General features: G+C 45.4%; 1 protein-coding gene across 1 annotated transcript; it reads left to right on the forward strand.

The window, feature by feature from the left end:
• Window positions 1–18629: 18629 nt before the first annotated feature.
• Window positions 18630–23998, forward strand: LOC116894363 (myeloid cell surface antigen CD33-like). The gene is given in 8 exon segments (XM_032896066.1): window positions 18630–18780; window positions 18851–19231; window positions 19492–19770; window positions 22282–22375; window positions 22650–22717; window positions 23036–23157; window positions 23610–23813; window positions 23816–23998. Coding segments are annotated over 8 exon segments (1245 nt in total). The 5' UTR covers window positions 18630–18743; the 3' UTR covers window positions 23876–23998.
• Window positions 23999–24851: the final 853 nt, after the last annotated feature.

The raw sequence follows: 24851 nt of genomic DNA on the forward strand, positions 1-24851 counted from the left end.
TGGCAGGCCCAGCAGTATACCTTTACAGTCTCACCTCAAGGATATATTAATTCTCAAGCCTTGTGTCCCAACTTAGTTAGAAAGGATCTTCATCATCCGTATCTTCCATAAAATATCACATTGGTTCACTATATTGATGGCATTATGCTGAGACCAAGAAAGCAGAAGAGGGCAATCACTTTAAACATTGGTAACAGATATGTGCATCAGAGGATGGAAGATAAACCCATCCAAAATTTGGAGGTCTTCTACCTCAGTGAAGTTCTTAGGAGTGTAACAGCGGGGCCTTGCAGAGATACTCCATTTAAGATGACGGATAAGCTATTGTCTGTCTCCTCACCACCAAGAAAGAAGGACAACGCTTAGTGGGCCTACTTAGGTTCTGGAGACAGCACATTTCCACATGGGTGTGCTACTCTGACCCATACGGCAAGTGACTTGGAAAGCTGCTAGCTTTGTTGGGGCATGGAACAGGAGACAACTCGTCAGGGGGTCCAGGTTGCTATGCAGGCTGCTCTACCGCTTAGACTATATGATCCAGCAGACCTTATGGTACTTGAGGTGTCAGGTAAAGGGACTTTGGCTGGTCCCTACAGAGGCTCTACTAGCCTCTGTAGAAAACTATTCTTCCCTTACTATTGAGCCTTAGTGGAAACTGAATATTTGACAATGAGTCACTAAATTGCCATCAAGAGCTTCTCTTCATGAGCTGGGGTTACCTGGTCTGCCAAGTGATAAAGTGGGACATGCACAGCAGCAACTGTTATCAATGGAAGTGGTATGTATATGTTTGGGCCTGAGCAGGTCCTGAATGCACAAGAAAATTATATGAAGAAGTTGCCCAAATGCCCATGGTTTCTACACCCATCCTAATGCCATCTGCTGCCAAGTATGCTCCTGTAGCCTTATGATAGGTTGACTGAGGGAGAGAAGACTAGAGTCTGGTTTACTAACGGTCCTGTATATTATACTGGACCACCCAGAAGTGAATGATTGCTACCTTAAACCCCTTTCTGGGTCAACCCTGAAAGATACTGCTGAAGGAAAATTTTTTACAGTGGGTGAACCTCAGGCACTACACATGGGTCATATGTTTTGTTTGGAAGGAGAAATGTCCAGGTGTGCAGTTGTTCACTGATTAATGAGGCGTAGCTAATGGGTTGGCTGGATGGTCAGGGGCTTGGAAAGATCATGATTGGAAAATTATTGAAAAGACATCTGGGGAAGAAGTGTGGACAGACCTCACCAAATGGGCAAGGATATGAAAATACTTCTGTCCCATGTAAATGTTCATCGAAAAGGTGACTTGGCTGAGGAGAGGTTCAGTAATCAAGTAGATAGGATAACCTGTTTTGTGAGCAGCCTCTTTCCCAAGCCATTCTTTTCATAGTTTAATGATCCAATGAACAAAATGGCCAGGGTGACAGAGATGGAGACTATGCATGGGCTCAACAACATAGACTTCCACTCATAAAGGCTAACCTGGCTTAAGATGCTGCTAAGATGTTGCCACATCTTCCAACAGCAGAGACCAATACTGAGCTCCAAATATGGCATTATTCTCTTGGGTGACCAGCCAGAGTCCTGCTGGCTGGTTGAATGCTTTGAACCATTTCCTCCATGGAAAGAACAACATGCTGTCCTTACTGGAGTAGATACTCCTTTTGGTTATGGGTTTTCCTTTCCTGTATGTAATTCTTCTGCCAAAATTACTATCCATAGACTTACAAAATGCCTTATCCACTGTCAGGATATTGTGCACAGTATTACTTCTGAACAGGGAACTCACTTCACAGCCAGAGAGTGTGACAGTGGGTCCACAATCACTAAATCTGCCGGTCTTACCATGTTCCCCAGCACCCTGAAGCATCTGGCCTGATAGAAAGATGGAATGGCCTTTGAAAGTCACAGGTATGGATCATTCCTCTAGGAAGAGAGTCAAAGCCTGCTGAGATGTTTGCTGAGGGTAGATGAAATACAGAATGAGTAGTTGAGAAAGGTAGTTATAAATACCAGCTAATGACACATGAACAGAAGCAGAAATGGGAGTTACAATTGACATGAGTGTTTCTGTCATTTTGTTAGGAACACTTTGTATAAATATGCGTATTTTCTTCTCTTGATTTTGTTATGATGTAATCTAACATCAATTAAGAAAATGTCAATAGTTATCTTATTTAAGTTTGAGATACTAAAAGAATGTCCCTCAAGGGACATTGCCACCTATTCTAAATTTACTATGCATTTGCAGTTGTACAAAGAATAGTTATATCATGTTAGGCATAATTATGACCTGGTTACATATGTAATACATTTGCAATTGTATGTAGAACAGTTATACCATGTGTAGGTGTTATTATAACATGCATATTGTTTTCTTTTGAAAATTAATCATGGCATAAGGAGGTAGGATTGCATGTCAAGTTGATACAGGATGGACTAGTGATGAATATTCTTGGTTGTCAACCTGACTACATCTGGAATTAACTAAAACCAAGATATGGAGCGGCACACCTGTGAGGGACTTTGAAAAATCCACTTCTAACCCAGATATTGAGGTAGAAAAGACATGACCTTAATCTGGATTGTGAGGTAGGAAGACAGCCCTTTTATCCAGATCTTTCGAGTTGGGAAAACAGCCTTTAATCTGAGTACTGTCTTTTTCTAGAAGCCTACATAAGGACATGGAAGAAGGCTGCTTAGATCTTTGCCTGCTTGTTCTTTCCTCACCAGCAAGTCTATTTCTTCACTGTAGGTGTCAGAGCCTACTTCTTTGGGATCCCACCATACACTGAATACCAGAAGAGACATTCAACCTCTCAGACTGAACAACTTCTGGATTCTTGGATCTTCTACTCATAGGCAACCACTGTTGGATTAGCCAAACTTCAGCATATAAGTCATTTTAATAAATCCCTTTCTATCCATGTCTGTCTATCTGTCTATCTTTCTGTCTGTCTGTCTGTCTGTATCTATCTATCTATCTATCTATCTATCTATCTATCTATCTATCTATCTATCTATCATCTCCTTTCTCCTCCCCCCCCCTTTCCTCACCCTGGACCTTTTCTTACTCCTTTCTCCACATGAATTCTAATCATCTCTGGTCCTCATGGTCCTCATGGTCCTAGTCCCTGAATCCCCTTCATCCTCGACAATGACCCTCAGAATGAGCTCCCAGATGCACCCATCCCCTACTTCATTCACTGCCTGACCACTCCTGAAACCTCACCATGGATGGAGATGGGTGGGCATCCCAGCCTCTGGGGACCTTGCATGCTCTATGTGCTGCTGGACTCTCCTTCCAATGTTCTCCATTCACTCAGCCTTCCCAGCCTCCTGTACTGAAGACTGCATGTGGAGTCACCCCAACCTCTCCTTCCTGTCCCTTACCTGAGCACCTCACTTTCTAGCTGTATATTTCTCTGAGTGGGTATGCACTTTCTGCTTTCGCAGAATACCTAGGTTTGGGTCCCAGCACCCATGCAATCTTTTGTAACAGTTCCTGGGCCCCTTTTTTCTGCACCTCTCAGAAGCACATACGTGGTGCATGGAAATATAGTCAGTCAAGATATAAATCTATTGATACAGAAGCAAACTCTTAAAATCAAAAGTTAGTGTCCTAGGGTAGAATGCAATTTCCGTGGATATTCACCTCTTCCCTCTATTATCACCCTAGTTATATTACTGACGGATAGAAGTTGGGCTTATTTGTAGTGAACGGTGTGACGCTGACACACATGTTCACTCACAAATGCCTTGACACTTGTGACACACACTCTTGTGCTCACTTAGAGATTGATTGGTTTCTGGTCTTGCTTGTTGTTCTTTGCTTTGTCATCAGGAAACTTAAGAACTTAATCTGAGCGATTTTGAAATACGCAGCTCAAGTGTGGTCTCTGCACGGCAAGGATGATTTCTAGCACTTATGTCCTAAATGGCCACCTACATACAGTTTCCCCAATGAGCTGACTATGTAGTCCTTTCGGTGAACTGAGGCTTCTTCTGGTTGCACACAAAGTGACACAGTGGGAGTTGCGCATAAATTATCACAACAGAGTAACCACCTTTCTATGCCTGTCTTGTGTAATTTCCTCTAAATGTATCTGTTTTTTGCAAATGGTGGGATCTTCTGCTGTTTAAGTCTTCTTCTCCTCCTTCTTTCCTCCTCTTCTCCTTTTCTCTCCTCCTACTCTTCTCCTCACCTTCTTATTCCTCCCCTTCTCTCCATCCATTTATCTTTTCCAATCCCCCATTAAGGAACAGTAAGTTTGGTTCCATTTCTTAGCTTCAATGGCATGGTGCAGGTGTCTCTCTGAGGCACTGGCTCCATTCCCTTTAGCTGTCACTATTTTGAAGAACAGGGTTGCATCGAGGCCATTGCACTTTCAATCTTTTGCAAACTCTGCATATGGATTAGAACAATGGCTGCGTTAAATTATGCCCCCACAGTAGTGTTGAAAGATTTTCTTTTCCCCACACCCTTGAAACGCTCATCTTAAAAAACAAAACAAAACAAAACATTAATTTGCTTTTATTTTGTGTGTATGGGTGCTTTGCTCGCATCCAAGCAGTATTTACAGAAGTCAGAAGAAAGGATCAGATCTCCTGGAACTGAATGCTCACTTAGACCTGTCATATAGCTTCTGGAAATTGAACCCATATTCCTTTTAAGAGCAGTTAGTGTTCTTAACCTCTGAGCCATCTCTCCAGCTCATCTTTCTGGTAAAAGCTGTCACAACAGTGGGGAAGTGCCACAGCACAGCAATGCTGATTAAAGTCAGCAAGGTTGGTCCTTTTTTTTAAACCTACCTTTGTCCATATATAGCTACTTCCAAGTGCTGTAGATATAGATGCCATTTAATAACGCTTTCTACTTTCAGCTAGATCATTCTTATGTTCCCTTTGTACTGTATGTTTCCTTTCCCACTGTTTACCCATTAACCTTCTTTATTGCAAAGAATTTGGTGTAAATGTAAGCACTTGTTTTAAGATTTTTATTTTGGGTGTGTGTGTGTGTGTGTGTGAGAGAGAGAGAGAGAGAGAGAGAGAGAGAGAGAGAGAGAGAGAGTGTGAGAGGTCTCTATATTTTTCTCATCTGTTGCTAGGGGGCCTCTTGAGCTGGCTGACATTTGCTCTGGGAACTGGACTTACTTGGTTTTTTTTTTTGTTTTTTTTTTGTTTTTTTTTTTTTTTTTTTTTTTTTTTTTTTTTTTTTTTTTTTTTTTTTTTTTTTTTGTTGTTGTTTGTTTGTTTTTTGCAAGAGTAGCAAGTGCTCTTAATCACGGAGTCAACTCTCTGGCACCCAGGATTTGATGTGAATGTAGGACTTCAAATATGCTAGGGACACATGGGAAGTATCCTTCGACACCTCCAGGCCTTTGTAACTTTTATTTTGAGACACAGTCTCACTGAGTTGGTCAGCTTGACCTTGAGGATACTCCACAGTCCAAGCTAGCCTGAAATGTGTGACTCTCGTGCTCCAATTGGTGAAGTTGTGGGATTCTGAACCTACCAAGACTATATAAGTTTAGTTTTTAAAATGTAATACTATTTATCTATCTTTTTGTTCCTGTGTTTTTTTATAATACCCCCAAATGGATTATTTCATAGACAAGTGAGTGTCACATGAGCTGGTGATGTTTCATTAGCACTTTTTACAGCTTTGGGTCCTGCATTTAGGTTTTCATCTACTTAGAACCATTTTCGTATGTGGTGTTGGTTCACTGACAGCAGTTACTTTGAAGAGGGGGAGGGCTGGAAAGAGGAAGTTTAAGACATGGATGAGCCCGTACACAGGAACTGGGCAGTCTGGTTGCAACATGGAGGAGAAGTGACTGCTGCTCCCCCACCTCCTGGTTCACCTCTCATCTCTCTCCTTCTCTTCTGAGAGGGTGGAGCCCCCTTCCCAATATCCCTCCCGCCCTGGTAACCAAGTCTTTGCGAGATTAGGTGCACCTTCTCCCACTGAGGCCAGACAAGGCAGGCCAGTTAGGGGAACAAGATCCACAGACAAGCAACAGGTTTAGGGACAGCACCCACTCCAGTTTTTGGGGAACTCACATGAAGACCCAGCTGAACATCTGCTACCTGCTGTGTGTGTGTGTGTGTGTGTGTGTGTGTGTGTGTGTGTGTGTGTGTGTGTGTGTGTGTGTGTGTGTGTGTGTGTGTGTGTGTGTGTGTGTGTGTGTGTGTGTGTGTGTGTGTGTGTGTGTGTGTGTGTGTGTGTGTGTGTGTGTGTGTGTGTGTGTGTGTGTGTGTGTGTGTGTGTGTGTGTGTGTGTGTGTGTGTGTGTGTGTGTGTGTGTGTGTGTGTGTGTGTGTGTGTGTGTGTGTGTGTGTGTGTGTGTGTGTGTGTGTGTGTGTGTGTGTGTGTGGTGTGTGTGTGTGTGTGTGTGTGTGTGTGTGGGTGGGGTCATGGGTAACGTCCAGCCCATGCACGCTCTTTGGTTGGTGATTCAGTCTCTGAGAGACCGCAAAGGTTCAGGTTAGTTGACTCTGTTGGTCTTCTTCTGTTGGTTCTTCTACCTTTTCCAGACCCCTCAGTCTTTGCTGTCTCGTTTCTCTGAGAACTCTTTGGCAAGTCTGCTCTTAAGAACCTCTGATGGTATTTGGCACAGTCACACACAGTGGTCCTCAGAAACAGACGTCTCTATCTCCTGGCTCAGGACCGTGGGAATCTGAAGTCAGGTTCTATGGGTGCTTCTCTGTGTGTCACATGGCTGCTCCTCTCTAGAGAATGGATGGGGCCCCCTCTTTCCCACTCCCGCCTCTGCCTTTGTGGTCATGAGGTCTCACATTGAATGTGCATCCGTTTCCCTCTACTTCTCCTTATGACCCTTGTGATCATGCTAACTGGACAGCGCAGGTTGCCACATTGCACAAGGTTCTTAGTCACATCTGCTTCTGCTAAGACTTCTTTCTATAAGGGAAAAGTAACACAGGTTCCAGGAAGCAGGGCTTGAGTTTTCATGGGTTCTGTGCAGCCAGCTGAGCTGCCCTGTATCCTTCTGCTCCTGAAGCATCCAGTATCCGTCTGCCCCATGGGCATCCCTGTATCCATTTGCCCCTTGAGCATTTCTCTCTATGTTCCCTAAGGGGCGTCCTGGTATCCATCTGCCCCTGGGGCATTCCTGCATACTCTAGACAGGGCCCCCTTGACCATCTTTGCTCTACCCTTCGTCCTTTACACACAGTCAGCTCCTCACGTGACACACACTTGAGACCAGCAGTCTGCTGTTCAGAAGGGGACTGTAGAACGGTGAAAAGTGACTCACAGGAGAAAAATACCCAAAAATAGGTGTCTATAGCCACAGTTTATGAATGATTCTTAAACAGCACACAGACAGCCACACATCATTCCAGTTTTAATTAAAAAGTAGCTATTAATATTGATTTAATAGTTCTACATCAAGGAAACAAGTACAAATGATAACATGTGAAAGTCAAATGAAAGAAAACATAAAATTCCAAATGCAGACATCTGAATGAACTATTGCTGTCCAGAGGCTGCTTGTGTTTGGCTCCTGAGTTTCAACGGTGGTATTCTTTATTTTTATTGGATATATTTCTTTATTTACATTTCAAATGTTATTCCCTTTCTCAGTTTCCTGTCCATAAGCCCCCTATTCCTCCCCATAAGTGTGTTCCCCCCATCCATCCCTCTTACCACCCCTCCCTGACCTTCCCCTGCACTGGGGGTCCAACCTTGGCAGGACCAAGGGCTTCCCCTTCCACTGGTGCCCAACAAGGCCATCCTCTTAACAGTGGCATTCTTTAACATATCTATTTCATGGGATGGTGTAGAAGACATTATGACAACATAAATGTGTAGAGGCCAGAGAACAACTTGCAGGAGGACATTCTCTCCTCCCAGCATGTGGGGTCTGCCAATCAAACTCGTATCCCTGGGTTTAGGGGAGGCACCTTTACCTGCTGAGCCATCTTGCTTCTTAACAATTCCTTACATGTTTTTAATATAGTATATCATATTATCTCATGATATTTACCTCTATTACCCACCCACTGTTTTCTCCCTGATCCCTCTGAATCTCTTCTTCTCAAATGCCCTCTGCCTACCTTCTTGTTGTTATACGTGACTGTTTTCTGAGCCTACAAACTTCTATCTAGTGGAGTTCAGCTATACCTCCCACCCCCACCCCCCATGAAAGATCGCCATAGCTGGATAGAAGGGCAGAGTAGGTTTCTCTCACCTGATAACACTGCATGTGTTCTGGGGGGAGGGCTAGATTATATAGAGTCTGGGGAGACCAGAGAAAGAACTCCATGTGCAGCTATGGGAAAGCCCTCGCTGGTGTTAGTTATATAAGGCAACTTGAAGAGCAACCCAACAGGGAAATGACTGTCTGCGTTTTAGCTAGCTTTCTCTAGCCCAGTGTCATAAGTACCAAAGATGGCTGCACAGGTATCTACAGAAGTTAGTGATGACCATAGGGGTAAGAAACCACAGGCCCGTGGCCACACCAAGTAACTTCAAAAATGGAATGAATTGTCTGTGACCGACAGGACTCGTCTTGTAGGTGAAGGAAACTTTCAGAAGTATCATTATTATTCCTGCTTCTACAAGGATGAGGAACCTGTGAGATCCAAGTGGAGGTGGACATTGGATGCTCCAATCTGGAGCTAGAGGGAGGGAAAGGTCCAGGTGGAGCAGAGTTTGAAGGTCATGAGCACTGAGACCCGAGGAATAAAATCACAAGGAGAAGACAAGTCTGCAGGCACCACCCTGGGCCTCTCGTCACTCAGAGTCAGGGAAATGAGGTGGAAGAAGAAAGAAAGCTGGAAGGAGTAGCCACCGAGCAGAGCCACCTGTGAGGGGAGTGCAGCGCTGGGTCCCGTGCTCACAAGTGATGTGGGATCAAGGAAGGGGCTGGGTATCTCATCCTGTACACCTTAGTTCTCTGTGAATGCCCGTGCTCAGAGAGTTCCCATTCCGTAGGCAATGGTTACAGACGGCTGTATGTAACGATCTCATGGGGTGGGGAGGGGATTAGTCAACATTGAAGTCAAAGGCGTAGGATCAAGTGTGTACCCTTTCATTTTTCTAACATTGTGATATCAAGAAAGACATTGTCCCCTTTATGTCTTGTTTTCCTCCTTTGTACAACGAATGTCAAGATTCCTATATCTCAGTGTTTCAACTCAAGTTAATCAAGGTTCACACTGAGGATACTGCAGGAATCCTGGTGAGGGAAGAGGGTAGGTATATTGATTCTTCCTACTTGGAGAACTTGGTCAACGGGCTGAGTGTGATCTCCACATATATGTGGTACCACCCCTGCCTCAGCCTCACTCCCTGCTTGAAACCCTACAGAAAACCCTTTCTCGTCCTGACTTGCATCCAGCACCCTCTCTCTTCACTCAGAGACTTGCCTTCTTGAAATTCCATTTTTGCCCTATACGCATTTCCTGATTGCTCTATTTCTGATTACTCTGATCTATTCCTGATTGCTTTAGGTGGAAATGAGAGGAGTTTGTACACCGAAGAGCTGACCACAGTGAAAATACCTCCCCACTCTGCATCCCAAAACAAGAATTGAAAATCTTTTCAACTTTGCCATCTAGGTAAGGAATCAAAAGCTCATCTGTTGTTGTTGTTGTCGTCGTCGTTGTTGTTTTTAATTAAGTTCCAGATGGCGAATGTGTCAGGCTTTGAAACCCTTATGGCCAGCGCTGCAGCTATTGCTAAGGTAACTGACCGAGCGACTGAAGGGTGACAGACTGAACAGGTGACTGAGGAGAGAGTAAACAGGTGACTGAAAGGTGTCAGGAGCAGGTGACTGTTAAGAGATAAGATAAACAGGTGACTGAGGGGCAACAAAATAAAACAAGTCCCTGTCTGATGACCAGACTAGTTTATGGTGAACGGCGATCTGGTTTTCTCGTAACTTGGTTCTCATGTAACCTTACAGAGTGTCATAGCCCAGCACATCCTTTAGGAGACCTAAGTCCAGAGATTGGACATGTTCCATCATGAAAGAAGGATAGCACATGTGACATGGCAATAAACCTTCCTGTAAGTCTAGACATAGGCATGGTGCACAGGGTGGTGGATGCTTCCTCTGTTGACCCAACCTTTCCCTCCCACTCTCCTTCCATCTTGAACACAACCTCATCTCATAGACATCCTCAACTCTCTGTGGACTGTGCCCTGCAGGATTTAGGGCAGACTGTGTGGGCAACTTCCTTGTGGGACCACAGGCCATCCTTTGAATGATGCCAGGTGCCAGTTTACTCAGGCTGCAGTAACAGATGACCACACAAAAGTAGATTAAATCATGTTCGTTTTCTCAGTTGAGAGATTGAAAGTCCCAGATCAGTGTGCACAGGGTAGTTTCCTTCTGTGTCCTGTCCTGTGTCCTCACATGGTTCATTGGCTGTGTGACTCTTTTAATAAGGACACAGGTGTTTTATATTAGAGCCATGCCAGTAACCTCATTTAACTGAATGAATACCTATTCTAATATCTCGTTCCAGACACATTCACATTCTGACAGATTGGAGGCCGAGACTTCTGCACACGAACCTGAACAGCATGCAATGCATCCCATGATGCTCCAGGACTGCACACATCTGACTGTGCACAGAGTGGTCTTGCGCCTTCCCTTAGAAGGGCTATAGGCAGTAGGGAACCCGGCTCATACCAGCCGTACCTGAACTTTCTTCTTATGAGGCCTTAGAGGAAAAGGGAGATCCTCCTCTTTCTCCCCATATGCTACTGATAACCCTCAATCTGTCCCCCAGAACCTGACCCAGGTGGACCATCCTCCCTCCCTGGAGCTGTTGCTGGGGACTCATCCGCACCACACCTGGGTTTTCTCAATCAAATATGGGAGGTTCACAAGGAACAGCTAGTCAGGCCTCCTCCTCCCCTGTGCTCTCTGATACTTGGCAAAGCTATCGATGAGAGATCAGCAGCTTTCTCTCTTTTTCTCCGTACCACATGTTTTCCCTCCAGTGACTGACTGAACATTTGGGAATGGTTTTTAAGAACTATTTGTGCTTAGAGCAGGTCAAGTCTCACCATAAGTGTGAGTGGCAGTCATGAATACTGTCAACTAAGCTTCTCTTCTCACAAGTACTCAGACTCTTGTTTTAAAATGACCATGCTCAGGAAGTCCATTGTCATTAAGAATGAACCCCCAAAGACGTGTAACTGTCATTGACAGAAATCGCTGTTGGTGTTGTGCGTGCCATGCCTTTGGCACATTTGTGACATGCTCCTCATGACAGTGTCACATGGAATACAGCCCTGAAATCGCTTTCTGTCATTTCTTTTTACTGCCAACCCCTCAGCCCTTAGCTCTTGGCAAAAAAGCAGCTCTTACATTGCCTTGCCTCCTGCACTGGCGTTGACATCTGGTTCTTCCCGGACAGAGTATCTTCGGCAGGACAGCCAGGTGCTGAGGTGTGCCCTTGAATCTGTGTTCTGAAATTCCAGGATGCATGGCAAAGTGGGACTAGAAGGGAAGCCTGGGTGTGACTCAAAAGATCTGTCAAAGATACCCTGTACAAAGAGGAATGTGAGTCCTGGGAGAGAGAGACTTGTGAACAAGAGTTTAGCGTGGACAAGAGCATCTAGGTGAATTGGGTCTTTCATCTGAGGTTCTGGACAGAACTGAGGCCCAGTGATGGGGAGGGTGGGGACTCAATGGTTGAATTCCAGCTTATGCTGGTGCCCCATTCAGTAGTCTAGGTCTATGTGTGCTACCTGCTGCTTTGGCTTTATTCAGGTGTGGCAACATCTACTAATCATGAGGGAGTGACAATGAAAAACATTGTGTGACTCAGTTCTTGAGGGGAATGTACATGCTCTAGGTCACATGAGGTCATGTAGGATGGCACCAGGGTTTGTCAGCAGTGTGTGGAAACAGAGTGGACTATAGCCTTGAGTGTTGAGTGTAGGAGGAATGGGTAGGTTGGGGTGGGAAAGCTCAGCAGATTAGAACAGCCACTATGAGTGATTGAAGATGCTTTTCCTCAGTACTCAGAGATCTCAACCCACTAGGGAGCCCTCAGGAGCATCCCTCTAGTCTGGTAAACCATAACTTCTATGGAACCACCAGGGCAATTCCCAGAGTCTTCCTATTCCAACTGCTGTGTGTGAGTCTCCCACTATGATGAGTTATCATGTAGACCTTCATTTATTAACAGTTTGACATCACCAGAGATACTGTCCCCTCTGTGTCTTCATTTTCTATTCAATATACTGGTTCTTTATCCTGTTCCCATCTAACACCCTCCTTCTCACACTCATTCTCTTCTTCTTTCTCTTATTCCTTCTCCTCTCTTTCTCTCTCTCTAGTTTCTGTCCCTTCCCCCCATATATCTCTTGAGAGTCTGTTATATACTAGCATAACCAAGTAGGAAACCATGGCCCACAGATGGGACCAATCCTCCTGTAAGGAGGAGAGCATGGGTTGACAGGGTGATAGAACCACCCTATAGATACAGGCCTGGTATACAGGGATGCAGATGTTTCCTCTGGTGTCCCAGACCTTTCCTTCTTTCTATTCCCTAATCTTCTTCCTAGGACACAGTTGTATACTGTGCCCTCTGTGCTCTGCCTATGACCAGGACAGGCTGTGTGAGCAGCTTTCTGGTGTTTTATATAGCATTTTCAAAATGACCGCACGTATCTCCATGCTCAACCTGTAGTGACAAAGAACAGCACACTGAGCAGTTTAAACCACAGGTTTGTTTCCTCCATTCTGAGGCTGAAAGTCTCAGATCAGGGTGCTTTCAAGGCAGATTCCTCCTATGGCCTCTCTTGTCAACCTGAAGAGAGTGTCTCCTATGTTTGCACGTTCTTTGTCCTGTGTGTCTCTATGTCCAAAGCTCCTCTTCTAATGAGAATACAATGGTACTGGGTTTGGGCCATGCTAATTACCTCACTACAACTCTTTAAATAGTTTGTTCCAGACACAGTCACAGTCGGAGGGACTGGAGAGTTGGGACTTCAAAACATAAACTTTGACTTGATTAATCTCCTGATGCTCTGTGAGTGTAGGCATCCGACTATGTGGAGAGTGGTTCTGTTTCTTCCCTAGGTGGCACAAAAGAAATCAAGGAGACCAGTCCCTAATGTTCCTTGAGAAACCTTATGGAAGGAATTACTGCAGGCTGTGGGCAATGACAAATGGCTCGCCGGGGACATGAGTCTCAGAATGAACTCTGAAGATAGACAAGGTGGCCCGTATGAATTTTTTTTCACAACCTGAACACACAACAACCATGAGTCTGCAAAAAGCATTGTTCTCCATTCTTTCATTGGATTCAAAGACTGAAGACTGGGATTGTCTTAGCTTTGGCTATGCTAAAACATCAGGAAAAGAAGCAACTCGGAGAAGAATTTGGCTGCTTCTACCATACAACTCTTAGGTCATTGTGACCTAGGGTGGTGGTGCTGGGGTGTATAAGAAGGCTGGTTGAAAAAATCCAGGAGGTGGGCCTGAGGAAGTAAAAACAGGAGAGCTGTCCAGCCCCTCACCATGGTGCAGCACTCAGGAGAGCAGGTCCTATACCTCATTCTGGAAGCACAATAGAGAGGACTCTGGTGGTGTGAGTGCAGGTGAGCTCCTCTTCCCCCAGCTCCATGATTGTCCAAGGATGTGAGTGTGGCGATATGGTCTCACCCACTAACCTGGGCAGCATGGGAGAGTTAGCCCTGATGGCATGAAAGTAGGTGAGCTTGCCCAACCCCTTACCTTACCTAGGCAACACAGTAGAGCTGGCCCTGGTGGTATGTGGGGGGGGAGAGCCAGCCCTGAGGATGCAACAATGGGTAAGCTTGCTCTGCTCCTTACTTGGGCAGAGCTGGCTCAAGTGGCATGGGGTAGTGTGGGAGAACTGACCCTGCTGCTAATGAGCACGGGAGAGCTGCCATGCTACCACCCAGGCCACATAGAGGGCTTAGAGTTGGCCCATACCAACATCTCTCCATCATCTATTAACTGCTAGAGTGTGTGAAAGGGCTTGTTGTCCAGGACCAAAGCTATAAGATCTCCACGACATAGGGCAATGACAGGATATCTGAAAGGCGTCCCAGTGAGGATCTGCTAATAGTATAGCAGAAGCCAGAGGCCTCCTTGAACAAGACCAGTGACTCACTGAAATGTCCATTTTCAAGGAAAGCTGTTTGGGTAAAAGGGTGTGACACACTGTGACATACCAGGGCTTCATAGTGTGATGTTTTGTTTGTCTCTTTTAGGGGCAGGCTGCAAGGGCACAGGGTGGATATGGAAAGATGGGGAGATGAATGGGATTAGGGTGCATGATGTGAAATAAACAATGAATCAATAAAAAGGTTTTTAAAAGGTCTTTCATTCACTTGGACTTGAGTTTTGTGCCAAATGGTAAATATGGCTCTATTTTCATTCCTTTGCATGCAGACATCCAGTTAGACCAGCACCATTTGCTGGAGATACTTTCTTTTTTTTTCCGTTGTATTGTTTTGGATTCTTTGCCAAAATTCAAGTGTCCATAGGTGTGTGGGTTTATTTCTGGGTCTTTGATTCTATTCTATTGATCAACCTGTCTGCTTCTGTACTGATACCATGCAGTTTTTAATCACTATTACTCTGTAGTACAGCTTGAGATCAGGGATGATACCTCCAGAAATGTTTTCTTGTTTAGGATTGTTTTGGCTATCCTGTTTTTTTTTTCATATGAAGTTGAAAATTGCTCTTTCAAGGTCTGTGAAACATTGTGTTGGAATTTTGATGGGGATTGCATAAAATCTGTAGATTGCTTTTTGGAAAATGGCCAATCCTATCTATCCATGAGCATTGGAGATCTTTCCATCTTCTGATATCTTCTTTGGTTTCTTCCTTCAGGGACTTGAAGCTCTTATTGTACAGGTCTTTCACTTGCTTGTTTAGCGTTATACCAAGATGCTACCTCCTGTAGCCAGGCAGGACCCCCAGTGGAGGAATAAGGATACCAACTCACTCACAAAATTTTCAATCCAAAATTTTCTCTAAAAGAAATGCCGGGACAAAGATGGAGCAGACTGAAGGAGTGGCCAATCAATAACTGGCCTAACTTGTGACCCATCCTGTGTGCAAACACCAATCCCTAACACTATTAATGAATGATACTGTTATGCTTGCAGACAGGAGCCTAACATAACTGTCCTCTGAGAAACTCTACCGAGCAGCTGACAAACAGATACAGATACCCACACTCAAACATTAGGTGGTGGTCAGAGTCCCTTATAGAAGAATTGGGTGAAGGATTGAAGATCCTGAAGGGGATAGGAATCCCACAGGATGACCAACAGAGTCAACTAACCTGGACCCCTGGAAGTTCTCAGAGACTAAGCCACCATCCAATGAGCATACATGGGCTGGACTGAGGCCCTTGGTACATATGTAGCAGATGTGCAGTCTCCATGTGAGTCCCCCAACAAACAGAGCAGAGGCCCTCCCCTAAAGCCTGACTGTGGTATTTGTTCCCTTACAAGGCTGCCTTGTCTGGCCTCTGTGGGAGAGGATGAGCCTAATCCTGCAGAGAGCCTAATCCTGCAGAGACTTGGTGCCCCAGAATTGGTGGATATGGAGGGTGGGCTCTCAGAGGAGATGGGGAGGGGAATGACGGAGGGACTCCGTGAGGGAGAGCCTAGGAGAGGGCAGCCTTTGGTATGCAAACATAACAAAAAAAAGTTCAAAAAATGAAAAAAAAAACAATTTAGGGGGTACAAGATAGTAAACTCATTTCTCCATGGCTTCTGCATCAGTTCCTGCCTCCAGTTTCCCTCCTTGAGTTTCCTCCCTGACCTCCTGGAATGATGGACTACATGCTTAAAGATGAAGTATAAAGGGGGCTGGAGAGGTGGCTCAGTGGTTAAGAGCACTGACTGCTCTTCCAGAGGTCCTGAGTTCAAATCCCAGCAACCACATGGTGGCTCACAACCATCTGTAATGAGATCTGATGCCCTCTTCTGGTGTGTCTGAAAACAACTACAAGTGTACTTATAGAATAAATAAATCTTTAAAAAAAAATATAAGCTTTCCTCTTAAGGCTGCTTTTGGTCATGGTGGTGTTTTGTTTTTTTTTTAATCATCACAGCCATAGAAACCCTAAGACAAAAATTGGTACCAAATTTTTCTTTCTGCTGCCTGCTGATCCAGATGTAGAACTTGTGACTCCTTCTACAGGATCATGACTACCTGGGGGCTGCCATGTTTTACACCATGATGACAATAGACTAAACCTCTGAACTGTAAACCAGCCAAAATTAAATGTTTTTTTTCCTTTATAAGACTTGTTGTGGTCACGGTGTCTCTTCACAGCAGTAGAAATCCTAACTAAGACAGAAGTTGGTACCAGGGACTGGATTATTCCTGAGATAGACTTTTGTTTAGAAACACATGGGACATTTTGAGACTTTGGACTAGAAGAGTGACTGTCCATTTTAAGCTAGGCTTAATGGACTATACTAATAGGAGCGTGGAAGACAGTGGTGCTGAGGGTGAATTGAACTGGGGAGGCCAGGCTTATATTTGGCAAGGAATGTGTCTACTTTTTGCCCTTGTCTGAAGAGTTTTGGGTTAATTGCCTTGGCAGAAGAGATTTCCAAATAGTCTAGTGTTGACTGTGCCCTGTGGTTATTAGCAGCCAGTCTTATGCAGATCTATAATAAAAAGGAGCAAACTGAGCAAAGACAAATACAAAATATATAGGTTGATGGAAAGGGGGGCACCAGGGAGTGTAAACAGATTAAAGAAAAGCCTGATACTAAGTGGAATAAAGGGAGTGACAGCTTCAGAGCAAAACCCCCCACCCCCAGCCAAGATTCTAACTTGTGAAGAAGAATTTTTAAAAAGTGAAAAGGATTTAAAAAAAAAAAAGCTTAGGACTGGTTATGATGTTGCACACCTTTAATCCAAGGACTCAGAAGGCAGAAGTTGGTTGATCTCTGAGTTCAAGGCCAGCCAAGCTTAGGCATTTAAGGAAACCATTGAAAACATAAATCTAGTGAAAATGTATTTCAACAAGGGCTCTATGTTCCAGCCCTAGCAAGCAGCAGCCACATTCTTCCCCAAAATACCACAAGAAAGGTCTCTAGGTCAGTTAATAATGTTTTTCTTCTCTCTGACACCTCGTGAACAAGGCTGTCACAATCCACACTGCTCTCAACACCATTGTCATCCCTGCATCCAGTATGGCCCATTAAACCCTACTTAAAGTGTTCAACTGCTTTTCTAGTCTGAAATCCCCAGGTCCACACTCCACCAACAATCAGTATGGTCAGACCTGTCACACCAACATCTGACTCTTAGTACCAACTCTCATCCTAGCTAGTGTTCCATTGCTGTCAAGAGATGCCAGGAGCATGGAAATTCTTATAAAAGAAAGCATTTAATTGGTGAACACTTACCATTCCAGAGGTTTAGTCCATTTTTATCATAGTGGGAAGCATGTCAGTGTGCAAGTAGACACGGCACTAGAGAAGTATCTGAGAGCTCTATATCCAGATCCACAGGCAGCAGGAAGAGAGAGTGAGCCTAGGCATGGCTTGAGCTTTTGAAACCTCAAAGCCCACCCCCAGTGACACACTTCCTCCAACAAGGCCACACCTCCTAATCCCTCTTAATTATTGCCACTTCTGATGGCCAAGAATTCAAACATATGAGACTACATGAGGAGGAGCATTCTTATTCAAACAACCACACTTACGATATTTTATCATAGAAACAGAAACCCTAAGGCAGGAACTATAATCTATCTGCTTAACCATGAGCCACAGAAGGGACAGAGACAAGGAATCTGCCTCTGAAGCCCTAGAGAGTCTCTCCAATGTCTTCTGGATGTTGTCCCACTTGCTGGTCTATATAACCTCTGTGTGGTCCACACCAGGGACGATTGAAGAAAGGAAGTAAGTGCATTAGGAAGGTCAACCTGGGGGTCACATTTTCAAAGCCATTGGAGTTTGGTTCTCCCATTCTACCCACTTGTTCTTGAAAACCCACTAGCTAGATACACGGGGCAGGCAAGGTTCCCACCAGTTCCTCCATCACTCCCTGGGGCAGCTGGAGTCTTTCCTCGTTCCATATAGAACTTCCCAGTCTTTCGGTTTTCCAGCAAAGAGGAGCTTCTCATGATGTGCTTCTGCCACACACTTATCCATTTATTCACTCATTCATTTATTCATTTCTGCATATTTCACCCTAGGGAAAATTCACCCCCTCTTATTTCTTTGCAGAGTCAGGAGTCAAGATTCCAGCTGGTGTCCACGTCAGTGACAGTTGAGGAGGGCCTATGTGCCCTGAAGTGTCTTGTTCCTAATTCCTTATTCCTCAAGGCTCCTCTGTTAACTCCTTGAACTCTGCTTCTGCCGGACTGACTTTTGAGAAGATTCAGACGCTGTTTTTTTTTTTCAGATAGCATCTAAATGTTCTGAGGGTGACAGTGGAATGAGAGTAAGCCACAGAGAGGAGACAGGAGCAGGGGGTGGGCTCTTCTCAATGAGTGTGGCCCAACATGTAAAAAGTGGAAGTGCTTAATCTTCAAGTTCTGTGGCAGCTCTGATAACATATGGGTTGGGAGTTCCTTCTCTGTGGTCAGTTGCTCTCTGCCTGATCTCATTACTGGGGTTCCAGTGAGATTTCTCCTCAGTCCTGTGACACCGAAATCTGCAACTCTTACCCATGACAGGAAGCTTCAACCACCCAACCCTCCTTCCCGTTTTACTTGTAGGAAGCCAGGGCCATTCACTGTGCTATGCTGTGGATAGTGCTACTGCTCTTGCTGTGTACAGGTGAGTGGTGGGGCCAGGGGCTGGGATGGGCTGGTAGGACAGGACCAAGATACCTCTCATTTCTTTGCAGACTCCCTGGTTCAGGATTTAGAATTCCAGCTGGTGGCGCCCAAGTCGGTGACAGTAGAGGAGGCCTTGTGTGTTCATGTGCCCTGCAGTGTTTCTTACCCCTCCATTAGGCCCACTTTTGGACCTGTCACTGGCTATTGGCTTCTGAAAGGGGCCAGTCCCCATGAAGATTCTCCAGTGGCCACAAATGACCCCAGACAACTAGTGCAGAAGGCAACACAGGGCCGATTCCAACTCCTTGGAGACCCACAGAAACATGACTGTTCCCTGCTCATCAGAGATGCACAGAAAAATGACACAGGAGTGTACTTCTTCAGAGTGGTTAGAGAACCTTTTGTGAGATATTCCTACAGAGCAAATCAGCTGTCGCTGCATGTGACCCGTAAGCAATGAAGTCGCCTGATAGTTATCTTAAGAGGCCACAAAGTGTGTGTGTGTCTGTGTGTGTGTGTGTGTGTGCGTGTGTGTGTGTGTGTGTGTGTGTGTGTGAAGAGACTTGTACCTCATCTTTGGTAGTTCCTATGAAACGGATGCTGGGCTATGTGAGGGAAGATGGTTGTCCTGAGGCAGAGTTTGCTGTTCAGGGAGTTTTTGAGTGTCTCTATCATGGCTTATATCTTCCTCCCTCCTTCCCTCTCTTAGCTCTATCACGGACTCCTGACATCATAATCCCGGGAACCCTGAGAGCTGGCCATCCTAGCAATCTGACCTGCTCTGTGCCTTGGGCCTGTGAGCAGGGGACACCCCCTACCTTCTCCTGGATGTCAGATGCCCTCACCTCCTTGAGTTCCAGAACCACAAACTCCTCAGTGCTGACCCTCACACCTCGGCCCCAGGACCATGGTACCAAACTCACCTGTCTGGTGACCTTCTCTGGAGCAGGCATCACTGTGGAAAGAACCATCCGCCTCAATGTTACCTGTGAGTGTCAGATCAGGAAACAAGACTCCAAGTATAAAGCAGGGGTTCACAGTAACTGTGTCTTGGTGGCCTGGCTATTGGTGGGTCCTGGAAACACACAGGCCCTGTTTTTCTGACTATAATGTCTTGACTAGTTATGGGAAGTCAGGTCTTGTCTCACCCTCAGCTCAGCTTAACATGGAAACTTTTTCCTAAAATATTCTGTACAGAATCCCTTGTTCCATGTTCCATCAAAGCTGTCACAGGTAGGAGAGCTATCATGGCCTAGGAAGGCAGGGACTTTTCAGCTCAGCACACAGAACACCCCTCCTTACACTCAAGACACTCTTTACTATAGAACCAGCGATGGCCTCCCCATCCACAGACTATACAGATACATTAACACCTGAGCCCACAAGCTCCCCAATCCTTTGGACATCTGGACTTGGCTACTGCTCAAATATAGCTACTGAGAAGCAGGTCTTAAGTTAGTGTGGGGGAAGGTGCCTTCCTCATGGAGAGGGATGAAGTGGTCTGTCCTCAGCCTAAGCCACACTCCAGCCGCTGAGAAATGCTGTGGAGTTCTGTTGTCAGGGGGACTTTGGAACTGCCTTGTTGTTTTTACATCTATAATTTTACTTTACATAAATCCATCCAGTATTAACACCATCAGTATGTAATCTGTACAGTACTAACTCCATCAGTATGTAATCTGTATAGTACTAACTCCATCAGTATGGAATCTGTATAGTACTAACTCCATCAGTGTGTAATCTGTACAGTACTAACTCCATCAGTATAATCTGTACAGTACTAACTCCATCAGTATGTAATCTGTACAGTACTAACTCCATCAGTATGTAATCTGTACAGTACTAACTCCATCAGTATGTAATCTGTACAGTACTAACTCCATCAGTATGTAATCTGTACAGTACTAACTCCATCAGTATGTAATCTGTACAGTACTAACTCCATCAGTATGTAATCTGTACAGTATTAACTCCATCAGTATGTAATCTGTACAGTACTAACTCCATCAGTATGTAATCTGTACAGTACTAACTCCATCAGTATGTAATCTGTACAGTATTAACACCATCAGTATGCAATCTGTACAGTACTAACTCCATCAGTATGTAATCTGTACAGTATTAACTCCATCAGTATGGAATCTGTATAGTACTAACTCCATCAGTATGCAATCTGTACAGTACTAACTCCTCAGTGTGTAATCTGTACAGTACTAACTCCATCAGTATGTAATCTGTACAGTACTAACTCCATCAGTATGCAATCTGTACAGTACTAACTCCATCAGTATGCAATCTGTACAGTACTAACTCCATCAGTATGTAATCTGTACAGTACTAACTCCATCAGTATGCAATCTGTACAGTACTAACTCCATCAGTGTGTAATCTGTACAGTACTAACTCCATCAGTATGCAATCTGTACAGTACTAACTCCATCAGTATGCAATCTGTATAGTACTAACTCCATCAGTATGCAATCTGTACAGTACTAACTCCATCAGTATGCAATCTGTACAGTATTAGCTTCATCAGTATGTAATCTATACAGTATTAATTCCATCAGTATGTACCTTTACAATATTAACTCCACCGCTAACAGCTGCCATATAATGAGGAGCACACTCTGGGACTCCAGAGCCTATGCATGTCCCCAGACAGAAACTCTGATCTACAACAGTCACTCCCTGTACTCCTCCAGCAAACACTGACTTGCTGCGGAATCTGCACAAGCCCTGACATGCCTCATCTGCACTTTTTACAAACATGGAGGCCCCGGAAGTGTATCCTTTTGCATCTGACTTGTTGTTCCTCAGCATCCTGTATTCAGGTGTCGTCTCTGACACACAACAGTATTGCATTCCCCGAGGACCCAAACTGCACTCGGTGTTGCCCTGACCACACTTGCTCATCAGTCCATCAGAAGACAGGGTCTGGAGTCATCTCTGCTCTGCATTAGTGGGCCCCAGGTTTGGAGAATGTGTGTTTCTGTTTGAGAGTATGTCCCCCTTCTCCTGGACACACAGCAGGAGGGAGATGACGAGGGAATGGTAATTCTGCTTTTCATTTTGAGTGTGCGAAGTTTCCACAGTGATCAGAGCTCCACCCACTCCGAATTCCCACCAGTGGGGTCACTTCCCTTCTTAGGAAAACGCAGCCTGTCTCTGTGCACAGAAGTGTCCCGCTGCAGTTTTCATTTACCTGACAACAGACAGTGTTCTCCTGTTCTCGCTGCTCATTTGCTTGTCTTCTGAGAGGTTCAATCTGGTGATCTTGTTGCTGTTTATGATTGCTTTGTTGGGGTGCCTTGTGATGATGTCTGCTGGAGAGCGGACTAGTCACACCTACGTCATCAAGGACGTTTTCTTATTCAGTGAGTTTTGTTTCTAACTCTTGTTACTGTCGGTTGAGACACCGAATATTCAAGTCCAACTGAGAGAGGGAAGGCCGGGGCTGTGGTTTCCAGGTGAGCCCAGCCCAGTGCGTATGTTTCTGCAGGGAAATCAGACCAGATGAGAATGGTGGTCCTGGTGGCTGTCGGGGAGGCAGCAGTCAAGCTCCTGATTCTTGGGCTCTGTCTCACACTTCTCAGGTGAGTACTGCCCCTGGGATAGAAAGGGGGATAACAGGAAGGGGGGGGCGTGAAGGGATCTGCACAGAGCGAATGAAACAGGGCTGTGTGGGTAGGGGACTGTACAATGGTTAGATGTCTGTGCTCAGCTCTGGTGCACGTGGTGACTGACTCATTTGGACAGTGAGGTGGTGGTGACTGGCCATGTCCGTCTCGTCTCTGGCCAGAGCACAGTGGAGGGAACTGTTTTACATAGCCCCTCGAGTGCCCACACTTCCATCCTTGGTTTCCTCAGTGTGGTGATCTGCAGAAGGAGGGCAACAAAGCTGTCGGTGCACATGAACTGTGAAAATCCCTACCAAGGTTAGTCACACAGGCCCATGCATTCCATGTCTCTTTGGTATCCTCCATATAATAGCTGTAGTGGGACTTGGCTCAGCCACCCAGAGCTACCCAGAGCTCACCTTCCCACGGGTACCATCTCTGTGTGTAGAGCCCTGTGTGCGTTTATTTTAGTCTTTCCATTCCTCACTCCATGAAACACCATCTAGCCTCTCTTCCCCAAGGCTTCGATCCACTTTTACCCATTTCTCCACACTGACCCTTGTTCTCCTTCTTCCCTCCCCGCTTCCTATGGAGTGTGCTTTATTTCGCTCCCCTGGTAAACACCATCAGAGTAAGAAATGATGCACAAGCTGCAGCAAGCGATCCCATTTTATAATCACTGCCCACCTCCAACAGCATCTGATGCTGTGGCTCCAGGATGTTCCATGCGCCTGTCTGCGAGTGGCACCTCATGCCCTGTGCTAACGGCACTAACATGGTACCTCCACCACAGGGAGACTCACAGGTAGAAAGTGGGCTTTGGGGAAACTGCTGTTTTTCAGTCTCTCTCTCTGGCTCACCTACATGGCAGCCACATTAGCGGTCACATTTTTGTTTTCCTAATCTGCCGTCATCTCTTTACCATTGAGCCAGTGTCTCATCTCTATGGGGCTGCCATCCTGTGGACCCAGTGTTCAATGCACATGGGGGTTCAGGCACATCTAGAGTGGAGTAGAGAGCACAAGGCGGGTGAGCTTCTGAAGGACCTCACACTTACCAGTGAATGACGACGTGGTGGCTTCAGAACCACTTGTGGAACAAGCACTTTATTATAATGAATACTCTGCACAGACCCTCTCTACCTCCCTGAACCTCCTCCCGTGGGCTGCCAAGACCCTTTTCTTTCCTCTCCACACAGGCTCACCCGCAGGACTCCATGCTGAGAATTCAAGACCCTTGCGGAAGGACTTACCTTAGGAACAGAGCAGTATCTGAACTAAGATTCCCCTGGATTTCATGGGGGTGAAGCCTCAGGAGTTCTCAGAGATCTAAGTTCACCAAGCTTTGCTCTTGTGTAAAGCACCCGTGTCCTCTATGGCTCCCTGCAGATAATTCCTGGATCCCGCTGATCCCGACAGACAATGGGTTACGCTGCTGTGTGTGAGTCTCACACTCTGTTGGCCATGTCTGACTTGACAATAAGAGACCTGGGACTGAGTCTGTGTTTCTTAATTCACATCATCAGAGTCGTTCCCTCTATTTTTGGTTTTTGTACTCAGTATAATGGACTCCTGCCTTCTCCTCCTGCCTCACCTCTCTTTCTCCCTTCCCTCTCTCCCACATCTCTCATATGGAGATATACACTACTGAATATACAGTATATATATATGAGTATACAGATATACTCATATACACACAAGTGTGGGCCAATGCTCTTGTGCATGCGTACCATGAAGGCCAGAGGTCAAAGTTCAGTGTCTTCTTCTATTGTTTGCTACATTGTTATATAAGTCATCATCATCATCATCGTCATCATCTTGACATAGGGTGGTGGTTTGAATAAAAAATGGCTCCCATTAGGCACAATTAGGAGGTGTGGCCTTGTTGAAATAGGTGTGGCCTAGTTGGAGGGGCCGCCAGATAGGCTTTAGGTTTTAAATCCTCAAGCCAGGCCCAGTGTCACTCTATTTCCCAATGTCTACCAATCCAGATATAGAACTCTCAGCTACCTACCTCTCTAGCACCATGTCTGTCTGCATAACACCATGCTTTCCACCATGACAATAATGGATAAACCTCTGAACCTATAAGCCATCTCCAATTAAATGTTTTCCTTTATAAGAGTTGCTGCTGTAACCGTGTATCTACAGCAATAGAACCCCAGCTGAAGCATTGGCTCTCTCCTGAACCTGGAGTTTGCTGTTTAGGTGAGACTGGCTGGCCAGTAGAGGCCCTGGGGTTACCTCTCTTCTGACTTCAAAGTTTTGATGAACATACATACTGTCACATGTCACTTTATGTGGGGTGCTGGGAGTCAAACTCAGGTCCTCAGTTTACCCACCAAGTCCCTCTGCTGCCTCCTGATAGTGGTTTTCTAGAGACTCAGTCACCTTTCTATGTACCAGTGACAGATGCAGTGAAAAAGGAATCAGGAGCAATACGTAACTGAACG

The sequence above is a fragment of the Rattus rattus genome, chromosome 2, assembly GCF_011064425.1.
Source record: "Rattus rattus isolate New Zealand chromosome 2, Rrattus_CSIRO_v1, whole genome shotgun sequence".
NCBI lineage: Eukaryota > Metazoa > Chordata > Mammalia > Rodentia > Muridae > Rattus > Rattus rattus.